General features: G+C 43.9%; 1 protein-coding gene across 1 annotated transcript; it reads right to left on the minus strand.

The window, feature by feature from the left end:
• Window positions 1-585: 585 nt before the first annotated feature.
• BUD13 (BUD13 homolog) lies at window positions 586-17,758 on the minus strand. The gene is given in 11 exon segments (XM_045578066.1): window positions 586-1,007; window positions 7,411-7,492; window positions 7,746-7,930; window positions 8,612-8,750; window positions 9,091-9,196; window positions 10,773-10,990; window positions 12,754-13,518; window positions 14,534-14,618; window positions 15,339-15,432; window positions 17,345-17,497; window positions 17,499-17,758. Coding segments are annotated over 11 exon segments (2,166 nt in total). The 5' UTR covers window positions 17,744-17,758; the 3' UTR covers window positions 586-913.
• Window positions 17,759-21,002: the final 3,244 nt, after the last annotated feature.

Below are 21,002 nucleotides of genomic sequence, written 5' to 3' on the forward strand. Positions count from 1 at the left end.
CAGTGGACACTGGAATCACAGGTAGTACTGAACCCTATATATACATGTTTTTTCCTGTACACACATACCCTTTCATTTAAAGGAAGCGCTTTACAGCTTCTCTTTGGCATATCCAAACTGCCAGCACCATTACTCTTGCGCTATGGAGCCATTAGTAGGTAAAATAAGGGTTACTTGAACACAAGCACTGAGATACTACAACAGTCAATCTGATAATCCAGATGGCTACCCAGTGACTAATGGGTGAGTAACATATAGAGCATGGAGATGTTGGGCAAAGGGATGATTCTGAGCCTGGGCAGGATGGAGTGGAACAGAGCAAGATTTCATCATGCTACTCAAAACAATGGGCAACTTCAAACTTACTATTTCTGGAATTGTTCATTGAATATTTTCAGACATAGCTGACCATGCATAACTGAAACCACAGAAAGCGAAACCCAGTTAGGAGGCATTGTACAACTACTATCCTGCTTTCTATATACCAGGTAAATGAAAAATCCAACCGTTACCCTCCATGATCCCTGGGGGTTCAATATTATTAGCTTGTATTCTTCCCAGAAACAGAATATCCAGTTCAGAAAGTGATTTAAAAAAAATAAATGTATGTTTATTAAAAAACCTAACCAAGAACAAACCCTGGGACACTAGAAATCAATGTTTCTTCTGAAAGCCAGCAACCACCACCAATGCTGGCACACCTGAGAAATGACAGGTGCCTCAGTCCAAACATCAGGTTTCAGATATTCTTCTTTTCAAATGGTGAAGTTCTTCTCAAGTGGTCAAAACCAGCATTCAGAGTTGCTGGTGTGTGTGGGCCCCGATTATTAGCATAGACAGCTTTTACGGAGAGACATCTGGCTGGTCCGTGTCCATTCCCACAACCCCCAGGGACCCCACAGCCTCAGAAAAGTTACATATCTTCAACACTCCACTTGTAGGCAAGCTCCTCCACTGCCTTCTTGCTGGCAAGCCGGGCAAAGCGCTTCTGTTCAAATCCATTGGATCTGCAATCAAGAGATATCAATCAGCCAGAATCCTGAACTGGACACTTACTTTTGAAAAAAGAAAAAAAAGAAAAAGAGTTCACAATTAATGAATAAGGAAGAAAATAAGGCATGAGAAATATTTAAGGTACATGCAATAGAACCAAAAGAACAAAATATAAAATTCATGAGGGAATTGAAACTGAGGGAGGCAGCGGGCTGCTGGAGTCCCAGGCACTTGCTCTAAAATAGCCCATGCATGGACTTATAGACTCATTTCTTCTGAGCTCCAGCACTGGGGCAGCAGCTTAATAGGGACCAGGGACACATGGGGAGGAACTATATTGTCCAGCATTAGGGCAAAAGCTGAGGGGCAGCATTCTACCGATAGAGGTGCTGGCAGAGGCCATTGTTTCTTTGATGAACCTGCCCCCCACAGAGCCAGCAGGCAGGTGCCATATCTGAGATTCTATCAACCTGGCTCACACTGTTTGCACCTGGTGCAACTGTCAGGTCCATCCAAGCTGTTTCCAGTGGCTGTTACATACAAATGGAAAAGGTTTTCCTAAAATCTGTAAAAGGAGCAGCATCTAGCCTCAGTGTATCCCATACCTATGGCCAAGTTGCTCCAGGCCTGGCACTAGCAGCAGCCAGACTTGGTTCACAGCTTGGCATCACCTGGGCACTTTCAAGCCCAGCACTAATAGCCTCCATCTTCAGATTGCTCTGTGGCTCATGCTGGGTGGCTTTGGGAAGAACACAGGCAGTAGCTGACCTTGGCCTACACCTCCCAAAAAGCCCCACAGCCTCAGACCACATCAAAACATCACTACCCAACCACTTCCACTTGGTAGGGTGGCCTTGTGTAGAAGCTGTAAAGCGCTTCCTTTCAACACATACAAGTTTGACTGAGCAGACACAAGAGCCACACTGAAGTAAGTTCTGTTCTGTGGAGTGGGCCTATGGCATAGCTGATCCTCCATAATGGTTGGAGGTCAGTGGTCAGTGGTCAGCGGTTGCAGCCAGTCCTTACCATTGATAGGCCTGGGGGCAAATCCCTCCCACTGACGTTCCAATAGCAATCAAGGCTCAACTACAAGAGGAGAATGTACACAGTCCACACAGGGGGCCCACCTAGAGTGCCCAGCTTGGGTGAATGGGGAGGATGCGCCACTGGACCCTACAGAACAACTACCCTACCAAGGCCACCCTACCAAGCCTGGGAGACGGAGCAGCTCTATTTAATACAGAGAAACAAAAACAGGGAGGCTGCCAAAATGAAGCAACAAAGAAAAATGTCCCAAATGAAAGAACAGAACAAACCTCCAGGAAAACAAACAAACAAAAAATATATCAATAATATGGAGCCAAGGAATCTACAAGGTACAGAGTTCAAGACATTGGTTATAAGGATGCTCAATGAACTTAGTGAGAACCTCAACAGCATAAGAAAGGATACACTAACTGAAATAAAGAATAATTTACAGAGAATCAACAGTAGAATAGATGTAACCGAGAATCAAATCAGCAATTTGTAATATAAAGAAGCAAAAAACACCTAATCACCATAACTAAAATAAAAGAATTTTTAAAAAATGAGGTTAGTGTAAGAAGCCTCTGGGACAACTTCAAGCATACCAACATTCACATCATGAGGGTTCCAGAAGGAGAAAAAAGAGAGCAAGAAATTGAAAATATATTTGAAAAAATAACGATATAAAACTTTCCTAACTTGGTGAATGAAACAGACATACAAGTCAGGAAGCACAGAGTCCCAAATAAGATAAACCCAGGGAGATCCAAGATGGCTGCGCCCAGGTGAACACCTAGCCGCAGCCGCACACAACAATTTCAATAAAATACAACTAAAATATAAAACGGACATTGCCCAGAACTACAGGAAGGTTGACTGACTGGAAATTCTACAGTGAGAAGCAAGGAGAAAACCAGAAGGAGGTGCGGAGGAGCTGGAAAAGCCAAGGTACGGAGACGCGGTGCGCGGAGAGGACGGAGCCGGAGAGGAGGGAGGCCGAGTGCCTGGCGGGCGTTCCCTAGCGGAAAGGAGATAAAACTCCGACTGTGCTGGGCCCCCGACTGCTCTGATCCCCAGTTTTAAGCCAGACCCCGGGGACTCAGGCTCTGCCATAGGGAGCCGGGCTGTAAGGCGGAACCCCGGGGAGAGGCGAAAGGAGGTCCCGGAGGTGCGCACACTGCGCGCAGAGAAAGGACGGTCGGCTGTGCCGCGGGATTGCCCTGACGGGAAGGAGACTGGGGCTCCAGACTGCTCTGAACGCCACCTCCAACTCCACTTCCAACTGAACTGAACCCCAATACCGGGCTCATTGGGGGAGAGCATAGACTGTTTGGCAGCAGGCGAAAATCGAGGGCACCTTTCTCTCAGAGGCGCCGGCAGCGAGCACTGAAGGACCCGCATAGGGCGGGGCTGACAGAAGCCAAGGCTGTAGGCTCCACCCTGAAACCCCGCCCCATCTGTAACTGCGAAATGCGACAACAAAATAGATCACAAACGAAAGAAATGGAGGACAAAAAGCGTCTGGATATAGAGTTCAAATCTACGCTTACAAGGTTTTTCAAGAATTTCCTAGAAAAGATGGATAAGGCCTACGAGGATATGAAAAGAGATCAACTAGAATTAATAAGGAGTCAACAAGAAATGATAAGGGAGCAACAAGAAATAAAGAATACATTGTCTGAAATAAAAAATATTTTACAGAGTCCTAAAAACAGAAGGGAAGATCGCAAGAATCAAGTCAAAGATTTGGAACATAAAGAGCCAGAAGACACTCCTCCACAGAAGCTAGAAGGCAAGAGAATCCAGAAAATTGAAGATAATGTAAGAAACCTCTGGGACAACTTCAAGCGAACCAACATCAGAATTATGGGGGTCCCAGATGATGAGAGAGAGCAAGATATCGAAAACATACTGAAAGAAATAGTGATAGAAAACTTCCCCCATCTGGTGAAAGAATTAGACTTACAAGTCCAGGAAGCACACAGAACTCCAAACAAAAGGAATCCAAAGAGGACCACACCGAGACACATCATTATTAAAATTCCAAGAGCAAAAGACAAAGAGAGAATATTAAAAGAAGCAAGAGCAAAGAAGGTAGTAACCTATAAAGGAGCACCTATACGATTGTCAGCTGACTTCTCAACAGAAACCATGCAGGCCAGAAGGGAATGGCAAGAAATATTCAAGGTGATGAATAGCGAGAACCTACAGCCAAAAATAATCTACCCAGCAAAGCTATCACTCAGAATCGAAGGCCAGATAAAGAGCTTCACTAATAAAAAAAAGCTAATGGAGTTCATCACCACCAAACCAGAATTATATGAATTGCTGAAGGGGGTTCTTTCAGAAGAGAAGGTAAACAAAGATAAAAATTATGAACAACAAATACGTAACTATCAACAAGTGAATCTAAAAACCAAGGAAATTAAAAAAAAATCTGATGAACAATATTAACTGTTGAATATAATAGAATCAGAGATATGGAAGGGGAGTGAACTGACGATTCTTGGGGAAAAGGGGAGAGGGGGGCGTGGGAAGAGACTGAACATAAACTGTGCACCTATGGATGAGGACAATGGGGAGAGGGGAAAGGGCAGAGGGTGGGGTGGGAACCTGGTGGAGGAGAGCAATGGTGGGGGGGGGGGGGGAAAGGAACATTTGTAATAATATGAACAATAAAAACTTATTAAAAAAAAATAAATAAAAATAAAATAAAAAATAAAAAAAATAAATAAATAAATAAAAATAAAAATAAAAAAAAGATAAACCCAAAGAGGCCTCCACCAAGACACATCATAATTAAAATGCAAAAGGTTAACAACAAAGAGAGAATCTTTTTGTGCTTCTAAAAAATATATATTTCTATTGATTTGAGAGAGAGAAGGGAAGAAGGAGAGAGAGAAATCAATTGGTTGCCTGTGGCACACCCCAAACGCACAACCTAGGTATGTGCCCTAATCGGAAATTGAACCAGCAACCCCTCAGAACATATAATGACACTTAAACAACTGAGCCACACTGGCCAGGGCCAAAGACATAATCTTAAAAGCAGCAAGAGAAAAGCAGTTACTTAATACCATAAGGAAGCTCCCATAAGACTGTCAGCTGATTTCTTAACAGAAACTTTGTATGCCAGGCAGGATTGGCAAGAAATATTCAAAGTGATGAAAACCAAGGACCTATAACCAAGATTATTTTACCCAGCAAAGCTATCATTTATTTTATTTGCTTGTTTGTTTTGTTAATCATCACTCAAGGTTATTTTTCCACTGATTTTTAGAGATAGTGGTAGGGAGAGACAGAGAACGAGAAGCATCATTGGGAGAAAGACACATTGATTGACTGCCTCCTGCACACACCTCAACCAGGGCCAGGGATCAAGCTTGCAATCAAGGTATGTATCCTTGACTGGAACCAAACCTGGGAACTTTCAGCCTCCAGGCTGACTCTTTACCCACTAAGCCGAAATGGCTAGAGCCAAAGCTATCATTTAGAATCAAAGGACAGATAAAAAACTTCCCATACAATAAATAGCTAAAGTTCATCAACACCAAACTAATATTATATGAAATGCTAAAGGGCCTGCTTGCAGAAGAAGGAGAGGAAAAAGAAAAGGAAGGAGGAGGAGGAAGAGAAAGATAAAAAATATGAGCAATAAAATGGCAAGAAAAAAAATAACATCAATGAACAAATGGCACAGAAACAGACTCATTGATAGAGAATATGTTGATGGTTGCCAGATGGGAGGGGAGTTGGGAAAGGGGTGAAAAAGATGAAGGGATCAAGATGTACAAATTGGTTGTTACAGATGGTCATGGGGATGTAAAGCACAGCATAGGGAATTTAGGCAATAATATTCTCATTAGTATGAATGGTGTCAGATGGGTGTGAGATTTATTGAGATGACCACTTACTAAATTATGTAATGGCTAAACCCTGGGGTATATACCTGGAACTAATATAATAATGTATGCCAACTGTAGTTGAAAAAAAAATTTTTTTTTAATGGGGGTGGGGGAATAAATTAATAAAATAAAAAAAGAAAATTACCAAACATGCAAAGAAACAGAAAATGGGATCAAACTCAAGAAGAAGCTATTATTAGAAAAAAATCCTGATGTGACCTAAATTTGCAATTAGCAGACAGGACCTTAAAGCACTATTTTAAACTAGAGGCCTGGTGCACAAAATTCACTCATGGGGGTGGGGGGGAGTCCCTCAGCCCAGCCTGCACCCTTTCCAATCTGGGATCCCTTAAGGGATGTCCGACTGCCTGTTTAGGCCAGATCTCAGTGGGACATCCCTCTCACAATCCAAGACTGTTGGCTCCCAACCATTCGCCTGCCTGCCTGCCAGCCTGATCACTCATGAACCATTCCCCTGCCAGCCTGATCCACGCCTAACTGCTCCCCTGCCAGTCTGGTCCCCCCAACTGCCCTCCCCTGCAGGCCTGGTTGCTCCCAACTGCCCTCCCCTGCTGGTCTGGTTCCCCCCAACACACTGTCCTCCCTTGCAGGCCTGGTCCCACCTAACTGCCCTCCCCTTCAGGCCTGGATGCCCTCAACTGCCCCTGTATTCCTGGTCACCCCTAACTGCCCTCCCCTGCCAGCCTGGTTGCCACCAACTGCCCTCCCCTGCCGGCCATCTTGTATCCACATGGGTGTGGCCATCTTTGACCATATGGGGGCAGCCATCTTGTGTGTTGGCATGATGGTCAATTTGCATATTACCTCTTTATTATATAGGATAGTCTCAAGAAAGACAAAAATGTCTCTTAGTGAGTACACGGATAGGAGTTATCAGCAGAAAAATATAAACGTTCAAATGGACATTCTAGAGTTGAAATACAATGAACTAGTTTAAATGAAAAATTCATTGTATAGGCCTAATAGACTGAAGGTGGCAGATCAAAGAGTCAATGAACTTGATAGCAGATAAAAGAAACTGTCCCATCTTAAGAATAGAGAAAAATGATAGAAAAATAAACAAGATTTCAGAGACCTGTGGGAGAATATCAAGTGGTAGAATAATAGTGTAATTGGAAAAGAGTGGTTCAAGGGGAAAAAAAGAATTGAAGAAAAAATTGCCAAATACTTCCCAAATGGGAAAAACTTTGGGAAATACCATTAAAAGTGACAATGTCAAAAACAAAGGATCATCTGAGTTGTTTGGGCAGAGCTTTTTAAGCTTTGAAAATGAAAAAAGGAGAAAGGGTGTTCTAAGCATGGGCAATGAGATTTGAGGACCTTGGAAACAGAAGCAAGCAAACTTCAAATTATTAACCTAGTCATTAGGGCAGAGAATGAGGCAGAGTGTAGAGTGACTTACAGTTAGGGAAGGTTAGGATCAGCTAGAAGGAAAAACAAAAATGTAGGAAATATTCAGGTTTACCTGTCCACTCCATCCCAACGATACCCGGGCCAGATATTGAATCTGTTGGGAGGAGGTGCTGGGCCACTGTAGCGAGGTCTCACTAATGAGATAAGAGAGAAAACAGGTCCATTATTTATACTATTCAATCCAGAGCTAGAAGACAGCAGGGCTGGGGCTTGGGGGGTAGGGGATGTTATACAGAAATCTCTATTATGTGGAATCTAAACTCCCAAATACAAGGAATCTAGATTGTATGGGGAAGCCTTCTTTGCACATAGCTATCTATCACCACCCTAATGACTCTCTCTCTCACCTAAGTTACCTGCACCGCTGATGATTCCCAGAAGGCTCACCTTTCTTATCCTTGTTCTCCTTGGCCTTATTCTTCTTGATAAAGTTGGCCATAGGGTCCCCCTCCCTTTCTTGTTCTCTCAGCATCCGATCCAGATCTTCATCATCAATATAGCGGGCCAGAGGCTTCTGCATTTCCTTTATTGCATCCTCCACATTTTGTTGCTGCTGCTGGCTCTGGACAAGCCTGGGCAAAAGAACCAAGATTGTTTGCAATACTGTTTAACATTTCTACTCTTTTACACCGACATGGACACACTGCTACATCTAGAGAACCTCCTCTTTCTAGAAGCCTAGGCCAAATATTGAAAAGGGTAAAATTCCTACCGTGTTTCCCCGAAAATAAGACATCCTCCGAAAATAAGACCTAGCGCATGGAAAGACATCCCTGAAAATAAGATCTAGTGCAACTTTGGGAGAAAAAATTAATATAAGACATTGTCTTATTTTCGGGGAAACAGGGTAGAATACCAACTGCAAGTGCAGAATTTATCACTGAAAGGATATATTCTGAACACAATGAATTTTCCATTCTTGAAAACAGCTTTCATTTAAAAAAAAAAAAAAAAAAGTTTAAAATAGATTTTGAGAGAGAGCGAGAAACATTAACATGAGAGTGAAACATCGATCCACTGATCGGCTGCTTCCTGTACACCCCCAATTGGAGATCAAGCCTGCAACCCAAGCATGCATCCTGACCAGGAATCAAACCTTTTGGTGCACGGGTTGATATCCAACCAACTGAGCCACCCCAGTGAGGGCCTGGAAATAGCTTGAAGGCAAAACATAAACCAGCTAGTCAGAGGGAACTCTGAGAAATAACTCCCTCCAGTCACTGTAGTCTAGTTTACCTTTCATGGTTCCTTACCCTTTTCCCCACTTGGCATACAGCTCATCTCTCTCCGAGTTCTTCTCTAATCTTCGCCTTTGCTCTAAACGTTCCAGTTTCAAATTCCTCTTACGACCAGACTTATCTCGAAATACGGTTTCAGCATACTGGAATTCAGCTACAAAGGAAAATTATTCTTTTAAAGATAAACACCAGGTATCAAAATCAGAAATAATATTTTAATAGCTGACATCAAACACCTGGAATTTTAATGCTATAATAAATAAGAACTCCTGCAGCCAGACTAGAAGTACCTACTGGTGATGATCCTGAAAACTACTATTTTTTTCAAGAAGGAAAAGTACCATTTGGACCCACTGAGAAGTTAAAATAATGCCTAAAAGCAGAAATCAAACTTGATAGCAATTAAAAGTTTAAAACATCAGGTACAATAAGCTACATTTAAAAAAGAAAAGCTATCTGAGCCTCAATTGGTCGTTGCACTTTTGTAATTTTACCTTCCAATGCCATGGTTCCTTGGTCCCGTTCCTGGAGTTCCTGCTGCTCTCGCTGTATGTCAGTTAACACCAACCCAGTCTTAGCCCCAGAATACATGTGTGCAGCCTATGCAATGGAAAGGGAGCGTCCAACATTAATGAGATGATGCAGCTGCAGGCTCTATGAGTATACACAGTTATGTGCATTTTGTCTGACGATCAGCAATAACCAAATCAAAAACGCTAATTTTATATCTTATTCTCAGGATTCACAAGATAGGAAAGAAGAAATAGAGTTTCATGAAAAACTAATAGTACTATCAAATTTAAGAGTAAACAAAAATACAAACCAAGAAGATATTAAAGGGAAGGCTAAGCATCTGTATTCTGATTTTTTCGCATATATAAACTTAACACATGAGGACTCACTCTCAGGCCAGCTGACCAGAAACCTGTGTTAAGCTCTAAGCCCTCCATCAGAGACTAACACTAATAAAATATTCCATTTAAAATGCAAATTCAAACCTAAGATCCTTAAATCATAGATATATTTCAGGATAAAGAAAAAATCTGACCAAATAAAAACTTTTTACTAAACTCCACCTTTTATCAAGGTGACAAATCAACCCACAAATGGAACATGCAGTATATATATCCTAATATCCTTAAGCCATGTGCTAAATCTGATCAATATTAAATTACCTATGGACTAAACAGATACATAAAATACCAAGGAGTCCAGCTAAAACACAGCCCTCACTTTGTGACCCAAAACAAAAGAACCTCACTTCCTGGGTTAGGGACAACCAGTCGATCCTGCCAGGACCACGCGGGCTGCAGAGAAGACCCACCTAAGAAATCTCTGCACACACCACTGGCTCTAACACTGTTTCCTAACCCACTCACTGGAATAAGACTCCTTTCCTCATACTTGTATTCTTTATAACACAGTTACTCAAGGTTCATGGATTTTTTCCCCCCCTCACGCGGGCTTCATCACAGATTTCAAATAAAACAAAACACTGGCTTTCCAGGTGATATGAAGTAGTTTTATATTTTAAGTGCCTCTCTTTAACCTGCACTCCAATTTATTGTAATTATTTACTTTGTTCCACGTACTGTACTAAACATTTTACTTACACTAACTCATTTAATTTCCACAATAAACTTATGAAGTATATACTATTATCCATATTTTACCAATGAAGAAGCTGAGGCTTAGAGATGTGTATCTTACTCAAATTTCACAGATAGAAAGTGGGAAAGGTAGGATTTGAATACATAACATTTGACATAAAGTTTGTGCTAACCCCACTCTGTAAACTATAGTTCTCAGTTTATTATTGTACTAAGAAAAGAGGAAGTTTTCCTAAACCTATTTAAAATGAGATTTATGGAATTAAGATGACATAAAGGAGACACTACTTAGGAACTCTGTTTCTGTAAGTTCACCTGGGCTGTATTATAGGCAGTCCTGCCTTCAGAGAGAAGGAAAGAGCCGGAGCACTCCTCTGAACTAGATTTACTGCACTACCAAGAGCTGCCTCCCCCTCCACTGGCTCAGATCTCTGGGCCTTGGCTAGAGCTAGAAGACAGAAATCACTCTAAGACAGCGGTCACTAACCTTTTTGACCCTGCAGTCCACAGACCATCGACTGGCAACTGCTGCTCTAAGAAAAGATATGGCTCCTGAAAATTCCTACCTTCTTTCCCAGAGGCTGAGCCCTTCGAGGTGGAGAGAGGTCAGAATCAGAGGATTTGGCCCTCCGTTTCCTCCTTGGTGGAGAGAGGTCAGAATCAGAGCTGTGGTGCCTAGGTCTATTCCGTGGAGGTGACAGATCGGAATCGGAACCCTGGGGCCTTGAACTTGGTTTCTTCCTCGGAGGAGAAAGGTCTGAATCAGAGGCTTTCCGACTGTCTCCTGGGTAGGAAGAAGAGCCCATCATGTGACTCTGATGTTTTCTAGGTGACGAACTCGTATGAAGTTTCCTATGGCTGGGTGAAGAGCCTAGAAATTAAAGAATAAAGTCTTTAATCCCCATGTTGGAATCTTAAAAAGAACTTAGTCACTTACTGTTGGACATTCATTTAGTCCTCATGCATCACTAACCTAAACACAAGATCAGATGACATGGGAGAAGAGCAAAGTCAGGGACAGTTTTCAAAACCAATAGGCAGGATGTGGAGTTCTGTTCCCAAGTCACCAACGACTGTGATTGTGTGTGAGATCTCAAATATTCCTCTATGTCACATTTAACCACACTCAGAATGGGCAAAATAACATGCACGCAGATCTTAGTGGTGTGTTAAGTTAAAACTAACTACGATACATTCTGAAGTCCTCAGACTAAAGGATAACAATGTATTTTAATTTAAAAATTAAGACAGTAACTGGGGACTAAACGGGATAAAAAATTTCACCACAGGCCTGAATTATAAACATTAGCATCACAAAAGCAATTGGCAATATGTATCAATGGTTTTTAAAACATACAACCTGGAAAATCAATTTCTACTTAGCTTCTAGGAAACAAATCTAGAAGTACTTAATTTCCAGGAAACCTATCTAGAAGCAGAGAAGGAAATCATCCAGAATGAGAACAGTTTATGTACACAGATGTTCATTATAGAACTAGAGGCCCAGTGCACGAATTCATGCACCAGTGGGGTCTTAGGCCTGGCCTGCGGGATTGGGACAAAACTACTGTAGCTCTGACATCCAAGAAGTCCCGGATGCACAATCAGGGCCGGGGAGGGATGCAGGAAGTTGGCCAGCAGGGGAGGGACCGCAGAAGGCTCCAAGACATGTCCGACCCATCTTGCTCAGTCCTGATCAGCGGGACTCCAGCAGCAAGCTAACCTACTGGTTAAAACGTCTGCCCCCTGGTGGTCAGTGCGGCCTCTGCATTATCATTAACATATTATGCTTTGATTGGTTGAATGGCCAACTGGACACTTAGCATATTAGGCTTTTATCATATGGGATTATGAGAGCAAGATTTAGAAACAACCTAAAATATGCAATATTAGGGAAATGGTTAACTAAATTTATGTAATACAACACCAATAAAAATTATATTAACAAAGAAATGTTTTATGACATGGGGAAGTTAATGATAAGTGAAAAAACCAGGCAAGATAATTCATGCAACACGTAAATACAGTAGTACACAGAGAGGGCTAAACTATATAAAAAATGAACAGAGAGCCCTGGCCAGGTAGCTCAGTCCATTGAGCATTGTGCCATGCACCAAAAGGTTACCTGATGTTCTTTCTCTCTCCCTACCTCTCTCTCAAAATCAATAAAAAAAATCTTTTAAAAAAAATGAAGAAAGAAAAGACTAAAATGAACACTGGCTACAACACTAGTGATTGCCTCTGAATAACAGAAGTTTGCATGATTTTTTTCTGCTCCTTTATATATTTCTAGACATGCTGATGTTTCTACAACAAACATAGCATTTTTATGTCCTGTGAGGACAACAAAAGGATATATAAAAACTTCTTCCCTTCTACTATAAATATTTAACTCTTCAGCCCAACCTCTCACCATTTCCCTCTAGTTTTTAAAATTTCTCCAAAAAAACTTTATTCTCATTTCTAAAGACATAAATACCTAACAAGTAAAAGATTCAAAATAAAGTGTCTAGGGACCAAGTCCCCTCGTGGACAATCAATGCTCACCTTTAGACTCATGCTGTTTATTTCCGTAATGAAATTTTGCTTGCCTTTTCCGTGGTGGAGAGAGGTCCGAGTCACATTCGTACTTGCTGTTCTTCGGGGCTGAGGGATGAGAGGGTCCTGGCCCCTTCCGATGAGGAGAAGTTTTGCTAGAGGCTCGTTCTGGGGCTTTACTGCTTTTGGTTCTGTGCAGTGAATGAGGAACATCAGGAGGCGAATCAGGGGAGTCATGACGGGCCCTCCTGAGCTTTGATGTGTCCAAGGAGTCAAGAGTCCTTCTAGGTTGAGATGTGTCAGGGGAGCTGTTACGGGCCTTTCTCTGAGGAGAAATATCTGAGGAACTGTGATGGGCCCTCCGCGGAGGAGATGGATCTGGTGTGTCATGACGGGCCCTTCTAGGAGACACACCAGAAGGACGATAATGCTTCCTGAGCAGAGAAGGATCCGGGGAGTCATGGCGGACCCTCCTAGGCGGAGAAGGATCCGGGGAGTCATGGCGGACCCTCCTAGGCGGAGAAGGATCCGGGGAGTCATGGCGGACCCTCCTAGGTGGAGAAGGATCCGGGGAGTCATGGCGGACCCTCCTAGGCGGAGAAGGATCCGGGGAGTCATGGCGGACCCTCCTAGGCGGAGAAGGATCCGGGGAGTCATGGCGGACCCTCCTAGGTGGAGAAGGATCCGGGGAGTCATGGCGGACCCTCCTAGGCGGAGAAGGATCCGGGGAGTCATGGCGGACATGCTTGTGTGAAGGAAGATCTTCATTGTGGTCTAAACACAAAGAGCAAAGAGTCAGATTCCCACAAATTCTATGTTCACCACCAGGACCCAAAGTTCAAAAGATGCCCCAGCAGCATACACCTCAGAACTACTCAGAAAGTCCAAAACTACCCTGTACAGCTCCTGTGCTTAGGGGCAGCAAACCAATACTCATGAACATCTTAAAAATAATCCCTTTTATTTACCTAACAAGACATAAATTTGCAAAGCATTTTAAATACATTTTTCATCTTATACCTTGTAAGGCAAGTGGAGCAGGCATCTTGTTTACAGTCGTGAAAATAGAAGCTCTAAGGTGCTGAATGGCTTCTCACATCAGATTACAACTCCAAGATAAAGAGACAAACTGGAACCCCAGTCTTCTATCTCCCAACCATACGTTTTTCTCAAAACCTTATTTGTGTAGAGTTCCCAGACAGAGACTCCTACTGAAATTTAGCCTAGAAAGGTTAGCCTAGCAGAATGAGTTTCTACTTACTCTCTTCTTTCAAAAGGCATGTTCACTAAACCTGTGCCACATAAAGATGAGTGCTGTCGACTAATCCATGCCACTGCACTCCTTATTGGAGAGAGAGATCACCAGGAAAAAAGAATCAGCATTACTGATCACCTACTATATGCTGAGGTAGATTAGCTCATTTAATTCTCAAACCCTAGGAGATAAATATTACCCCCATCCTACCTAATAAAATAGTAAAATGCAAATTGATTATACCTCTGCTACACACCAGCTATGCCCACCAGCCAATCAGAGCAAGTATGTAAATAATCCCAACCAAGATGGCTATAGCCACAAAGAGCAGGAGGGAGGCTTGGATTTCCCTGGCAATGGAGAAAGCCAAGCTTTCCACCTGCCCTTACAGGCCTAAGCCTTCACTCAAGGCTACAAAGTTTCAATTTTTAGGATCAGTGACAAATTAAAGCAATGCGCTCCCCTAAAAAAAAGAAAAAAGAAAGGCTTTCCCTACAAATGGGAAATTTAGATTTAATTATTGTTGAAACTCACCTCCGAGAAGCTTCCATTTGGCACTGGAACGAAAGGTTTCCATCTGCTTTACCTCTTCTGGTCGCTCATCCACAAACTCAGCCACCTGTGGCAATGAGGACACTACATTGAGGAATCCACAGGATCCAGCCACGGAGCTCTGTTGTCTAAGAACCTGAAGTTATAACCATTCCCATTCCTAATACACATCACACACACACAGATCCAAAACAGCCATGAAGATCCACGCAGTGGTCCTGTTATGTGTGCTCCATAAATACCTGATTGCCACTGGGTGGTTTAATTCTAGATCTTTCTATGACTAATCAATTTCCCTCCAAAAGTTAATTTCCTTCATTACAAACCTTTTTACCAACTTGGCATGGACACGATTGCCCCCTGAAAGCGAAAAGCTAAACTCCTTTGCCATTTCAGAGTATGACTGCTAGGATACGATACTATGTCCTATTAATCCACATACCTCCAGTACTTACACAAGAGCATACAAAGTTTAGCTGAATCATGAATAAAAGATACAAAGAGAAAGCTCCCTACTATTGAACCTGAGCACTGCTTTTAAAGTACATTCCAACACAGTGAACCTGGCTATTTCTATCACGGCTCTATCACTGATGTTGAGGAGTCCTGCCTCTCTCTGGGATTAGTTCCCATTTTCAGTTTGATGGGCCCTTCCATAAAAAAGAAGATAGTACTTCTTTGGAAGTATTCTCTGTCCAACCTCCCCACTTACAAACCTGCCCCACACTGGGAGCTGAGGTTGAAAGGCTTGAATTTCAAAGTCCTTACAGCCTCAAAAGATACATACCACAGGCAAATCTCCATCATCTTCCTCTTCCTCCTTTTCTGGTTTAGTGGTGGAGATAGATGTCCAGCTCACATCATCATCCACAATCCGCATTCTAAATGGGGGAGTGGGGAAAATAAAAAAGGAGAAACATTCTTGGGTAACAGCCTATGAAATTTACCCATTGGTTTTAGGACAAAGCTCAAAATCCTTCAAGGTTTTCACATACTCAGTTCCTTCTCCCTGCCTAACCCACTGTTTTCATTCTTTACTGGGAAACTCTTACTCATTCTTAAGAACTTAATATATAACTTCCATTAGAATACCTTCCTAACTGCTCTCCCAACTAAGAACCTGTTAAACATTCCTGAAATACTTTTATTGCACTTATCACAAAGAAAATAAATCAATTAGTTGCAAAATTATTTTTTTTTAAGTCTGTATCCCATTACTCTATAAGCTCCATCAGGATAGGGACTAAGACTTTCTCATTCAGACTGGTATCCTCAACACCCTGCAGCAACTGGCTTAAGAAGTATTCAATATATATTTGTTACACAGATAAACTATGACTGATTGCAAATAACAATGACTGCCATGGTGTGGACAATTATTATCTGAACAGCCAAGATCACTTTATACATCTCTAAGCACAACCACCACTATTTAATATAAGTGGTATCATTTAGTATTACTCTCATTTCAAAGCTAAGGAAACTAAGGCTTAGAGGGATTAAATATCCCCAAAGCCACACAGCCTTTAAAGTGGCCTAGCTAGGACTCAAACTCTGATCGGTGTTGCTCCAAAGCTCAAGCTATTTTCACTACAAGGTACTGTTTCCAAAGAATCCACAGTCAGAGAGCAGGAAGAAAGAAGGCAAGAATGAGGTGAAAGCCAAACCAGGAAGAAAAGGGATCCGTCCTATGGACTTATTAGACTTTGTAAGATATACTAGTTTCCTCCGGCGAACTGGGTGGCCCAAAACAACAGAAATACATTCCCTCCCAGTTCTGGAGGCTGAGTCTGAAATGCCAAGGTATCTGCAAGGCAAAGCCCACTGGGCTCTAGGGGAGCCTCTTTCCCTGACTTTCCCAACTTCTCGCAGCCCAGGCACACCTTGGCTCCGGGCAGCCAGTCTAATCTCAGCCTCCACCTTCACTTGTCGTTTTCCCTCTAAGCACGTTTCTGTGTCCAACCTTATCTCTCTCTCTCTCTCTCTCTCTCTCTCTCTCTCTCTCTCTCTCATAATATACTTTCATTGATTTCAGAGAGGAAGAGAGAGAGAGAGAGAAACATCAATAATGAGAATCACTGATCGGCTGCCTCCTGCACGCCCCACACCGGGGATGAGCGCAACCCCAGCATGTGCCTGACTGGGAATCCAACCATAACCTCCTGGTTCATAGATCCACGCTCAACCACTGAGCCACAGGCCAAACTTCTCTCTTCCTAACGGGACACAGGATTTAGCACCCATCCTGATCCTTAAGCCTTAGTGACTAAGGCTTCATTTACTTACTTCATGGTAGCAATATGAATGAGAATTCATATACATCTAAAATGCCTAGAACAGCGCCTGGCATGTGACAAGAGCTGTGTAAGTGCTGTTACAGTCAGCAGCAGCAGCAGTATTCGGAGTAACGGGGGGAAGTGGGTACAGGTCGGCCGCGGGACCACAGCGCCGGGACTGGGAGCCCCGCAGGCAGAGTCTGAGCACCGAGCACAGGGGCTTTGGCATAGCTCCCCGATTCTCCGGGCACAGTGTGCATTCTCCACCGGAGACGACTGAAGGCTACAGAGGCGGGGAAAGAGGGATGCCAGTCACAGTCCAGTCCGGCTTGAACACAGGACCCGGGGAGGGGGCGCGGTCCCGGGGAGGGCAGGCTCCCTGCGTCCCTCAGCGCGGCGGGGCCCTCAGCGCGGCGGGGCCCCCAGCGCGGCGGAGCCCTCAGCGCGGCGGGGATGGAGGAAGAGCGGGCCGCGGAGACGGGGAACGGGGGCGGCAGCCCCGCCAAGACCCACTCACCCCTTGCCGCCGGCTCCGCCAGGCTTAGGCCGCTTTTTGCGACGCTTGAGAGCGGACTCGGAACCCGCGTGGCCGCCGGCATCGGCCCGGGACAAGTAGCGCTTCAGGTACTCGGCCTTGGAGAGTGGGGCGGCTGCCGCCATGGCAGCACGGGGCGGGGCGACGGCTCGGCTCGGGGGTCAAAATCCGCGACGCAAAACGGACGCGCCGGAACCGGAAGTGGCGGGACCGCCGGGGACTGCGGAAGCAACCGGGACGAGCTCCCTCGAGCTTCCAGGGCTGGTGTGGCAGTCGGCATCCCTGCGAAGGCGCAGCTTCGGTTCCTCCGTTGTCCACCGTCCGCCCGCTCGGCGCCCACACAGCAAGCGCGACTGAAGCCGTGAGGTCCCCGCCCGACATAACGCAGTGGCTAAAGACAGGCTCCGGAGTGTCAGTGTGTCTGAGTCTGGGTTCCGTAACTTCCTAGCTCTATGGCCTGGGGCAGGTTATTTAACAAGCTGAGGAGAGTAATGGCACCTAACTCGATTGCGAGGACTGTAAATGCTTAGAATAACGTCCGGCACATGGCATTGTTGGCTTTATTGGTGTAAGTGTGTTTAGGGAGAAGGAATCTGCTCTCAAAGGCTTCCGAGTGCCATTCAAGAGAGGAAATCTGACAGGCTGGCGTGGCTCAGTGGCTGAGCATCCACCTGTGACCCAGGAGGTCATGTTGGATTCCTGGTCTGGGCTTATGCCCAGGTTGCAGCCAGTCAATGATTCTCTCATCATTGATGTTTCTCTCTCTCCCTTTCCCTTCCTTCTGAAATCAAAATCTTTTAAAAAAATTTAAGAGCAATTGCAAAACAAATGTAATTACTAGAAGAATGTAGAGGCTTCTAAACTCTGTAACTTGCCCATGTTGGACAGCGATAGCCCCTGGCTATCTCTTATTACAGAACCTGGCCAATGGGAGGGACCTGGATATTTCCAGCAAAAGGGGGTAAGTGCGAGAGACTGAATTCCAATATTCAAGTTTTGCAAGGAGCGTTTTCTTCTTGTGGCATTAAAAGCTTTACTTGAATTATCTCATTTAAACCTCACAATCCTCAGGTAGTTTTATTAGTCTTATTTTACAGGTGAGAAAACTGAAGCTTGAAGAGGTTAAGGAATTTGCCCGACTTCACACCGCCAGAACATGACCAACCCTTGGAAGCAGAAACTAGCAAAGTGGGGTGCAAGATGTAACCCAATGTTTCCAAAATATTCTTTTTATCCCCTAAGTTAAATTTCTGTCACTGTTTTAAAGTATATTAGTCAAGAAAGTATTGTTACACTTTATAAATACACACATCTTGGGATACAAGTTCAAATGTAAGTCTGGAGATCTCTGCACTGGAGCATGAGCTCCTAACCACTTGGCTATACTGAGGCTCACAGCACAGGCCCAGAAAGGCAGGCAGACTGTGGGAAGGGAACACTGGCCAACATAGGGCTTCACTAGCTGGAGGGCCCCGACGGCACCCATACACAATCCTGCCTTGGATGCTAATCCCCTCTGGTGCGCCTCACACTGAACTCCACACAGCGCTGGTGCCAGCAGACACTTGGAAACGCTCCTATTTCTACCCCAGCGCACATCAGCAGCATGGTCCCCTCAGCCCCATCAGCCCATTTCTATCTTCAGTTACACTGCTTTGCACAAGTTACCTAACCTCTGGGGCTGTTTCATCTTTAAAATGGGGATTTTATTTATAGCTACTTTTTACCCAAAAAAAGGTTTAAAGCAGAAACAGAGACACCTTAAATTTTTTATAGGAGAAAATACATCTATTCTAAAAGCACTTCGAGTCCTGGCCCGTGTGCATAAGTGGTTAGAACATAGGCCCGTGCACTGAGAGGTCACAGGTTCAATTCCTACTCAAGGGCAGATACCTGGGTTGCAGATTCAATCCCCGGCCCTGGTCAGGCACATGCAGGAGGCAGGCAATCAATGTCTCTTTTTAACATTGATCTCTCTCTCCCTGCATCCCTTCCACTCTAAAAAGTCAATGGAGCTGAAACCGGTTTAGCTTAGAGGACAGAGCGTTTGCCTGTGGATTGAAAGGTCCCAGGTTCGATTCCAGTCAAGGGCATGTACCTTGGTTGCGGGCACAGTAGGGGGTGTGCAGGAGGCAGCTGGTCGTGTTTCTCTCTCATCGAAGTTTCTAGCTCTCTATCCTCACTTCCTCTCTGTAAAAAAACAATAAAAAATATTTTTTTAAGTCAATGGCAAAAAATGTCCTTGTGTAAGGATTAACAAAAAATAAATAAAAGCACTTCACAATTACTAACTCACTAATCCTCACAAAAACCCTACAAAGTAGCTGCCTTTATTATTCCCATTTAACAGACCAGGACTCTGAGACATCAGAGGTGCTGGCACTACAGGGCTTCCTCAATCCTGAGCAAACACACACAGCCAGCACCCGCCCTTCTCCTCACAGTCGAAAACACTTCCATTCTCCTGGAAAGAGGCATGGGCAAACATTTTTAAAAATAAAAACAAAGCCAAGTATTTGAACACACTGCCTAAATTTAGAGAGGAATCATTCCCTGCAGTGTGCTACAACTGAGATGCCACAGATGTACAAAGGACACATACTGACATTACGAGTCTTACCGAACCCATTAACACACTGTGCTAGCAACGTCAATTGCCCTCCATATTTATTCCATGTTCTTATCATGACAGATGTACACCCCATACCTGTGTTCACAGCTCTATTGGCTAAAATGGCTATATTTAATATGCTTGAAATATGAAGTAGAAGTGCCCTCACAAACAAACTTCCTTCCCCGTCTAATATAATCACAAAACTTAATCATGGTTGTGAAACTGAGTCTACATGTTCTCAGGCTGGCAGTTTGTTCTCTTCCTGTAGCCTTTGAGCAGGACCCTTCCCTTACCTGTTACCCATGCTACCTCCGGTCACCTAACAAGGCTCAAAACACGATGGAGAATTTGCAAGTATCTGCTGAGAATTATCATGTAACAGATTTCATTAACCACATGCCATATGCCACCGCAGGAGGGTAGGACTCTCACCACCATGGGGCTGTATAGTGAGACTGGATGGAGCGAGTGTGCAACTGAAGGCCACCAGAGCAGGAGGTACCTTAGCTGGGTTATCTGTCTGGTACCTCCTCCTCAGTCAGTCTTTCCTGGCTCAGAAACTCGGGTTACCATTCCCAATAACTGCTTGGAATCTGAGATTGCCTAACACCAAACTCACAAGACAGTGACAAACCGGAATGCCTTTTTTCCCTCCGCCATGGGAAACAAACCTGACATCAGGGCCCATCTTTCAAGCACAACCATCCCATAAGGAAAGTCATTCAAGATACCAAACGACCAATCAAACGGACTGAGGACACAGATCCCCAAGTCAGTTGGACATACATGAATAGGCAATCTAATAGGGTAAAGCACTTTGCTTAGAAGCCTATTCAAAGTGTTGTAGCTTTATAGTTTGTGAATCATTGCTACCTTTAGTCTTGAAATCCTTAAAACACCTTACTCTTGTTCACAGAAATTTGAGCTTCATGTATGGGAGGCAGTCCCACTTGATAGTAGTTAAGGTGCCAAAGACTTCAATATGGAGAAATGCCTGAAAACTGAACCTCTGGAAACACATTTAAG

This window comes from Pipistrellus kuhlii, unplaced genomic scaffold, assembly GCF_014108245.1.
Source record: "Pipistrellus kuhlii isolate mPipKuh1 unplaced genomic scaffold, mPipKuh1.p scaffold_m20_p_9, whole genome shotgun sequence".
NCBI lineage: Eukaryota > Metazoa > Chordata > Mammalia > Chiroptera > Vespertilionidae > Pipistrellus > Pipistrellus kuhlii.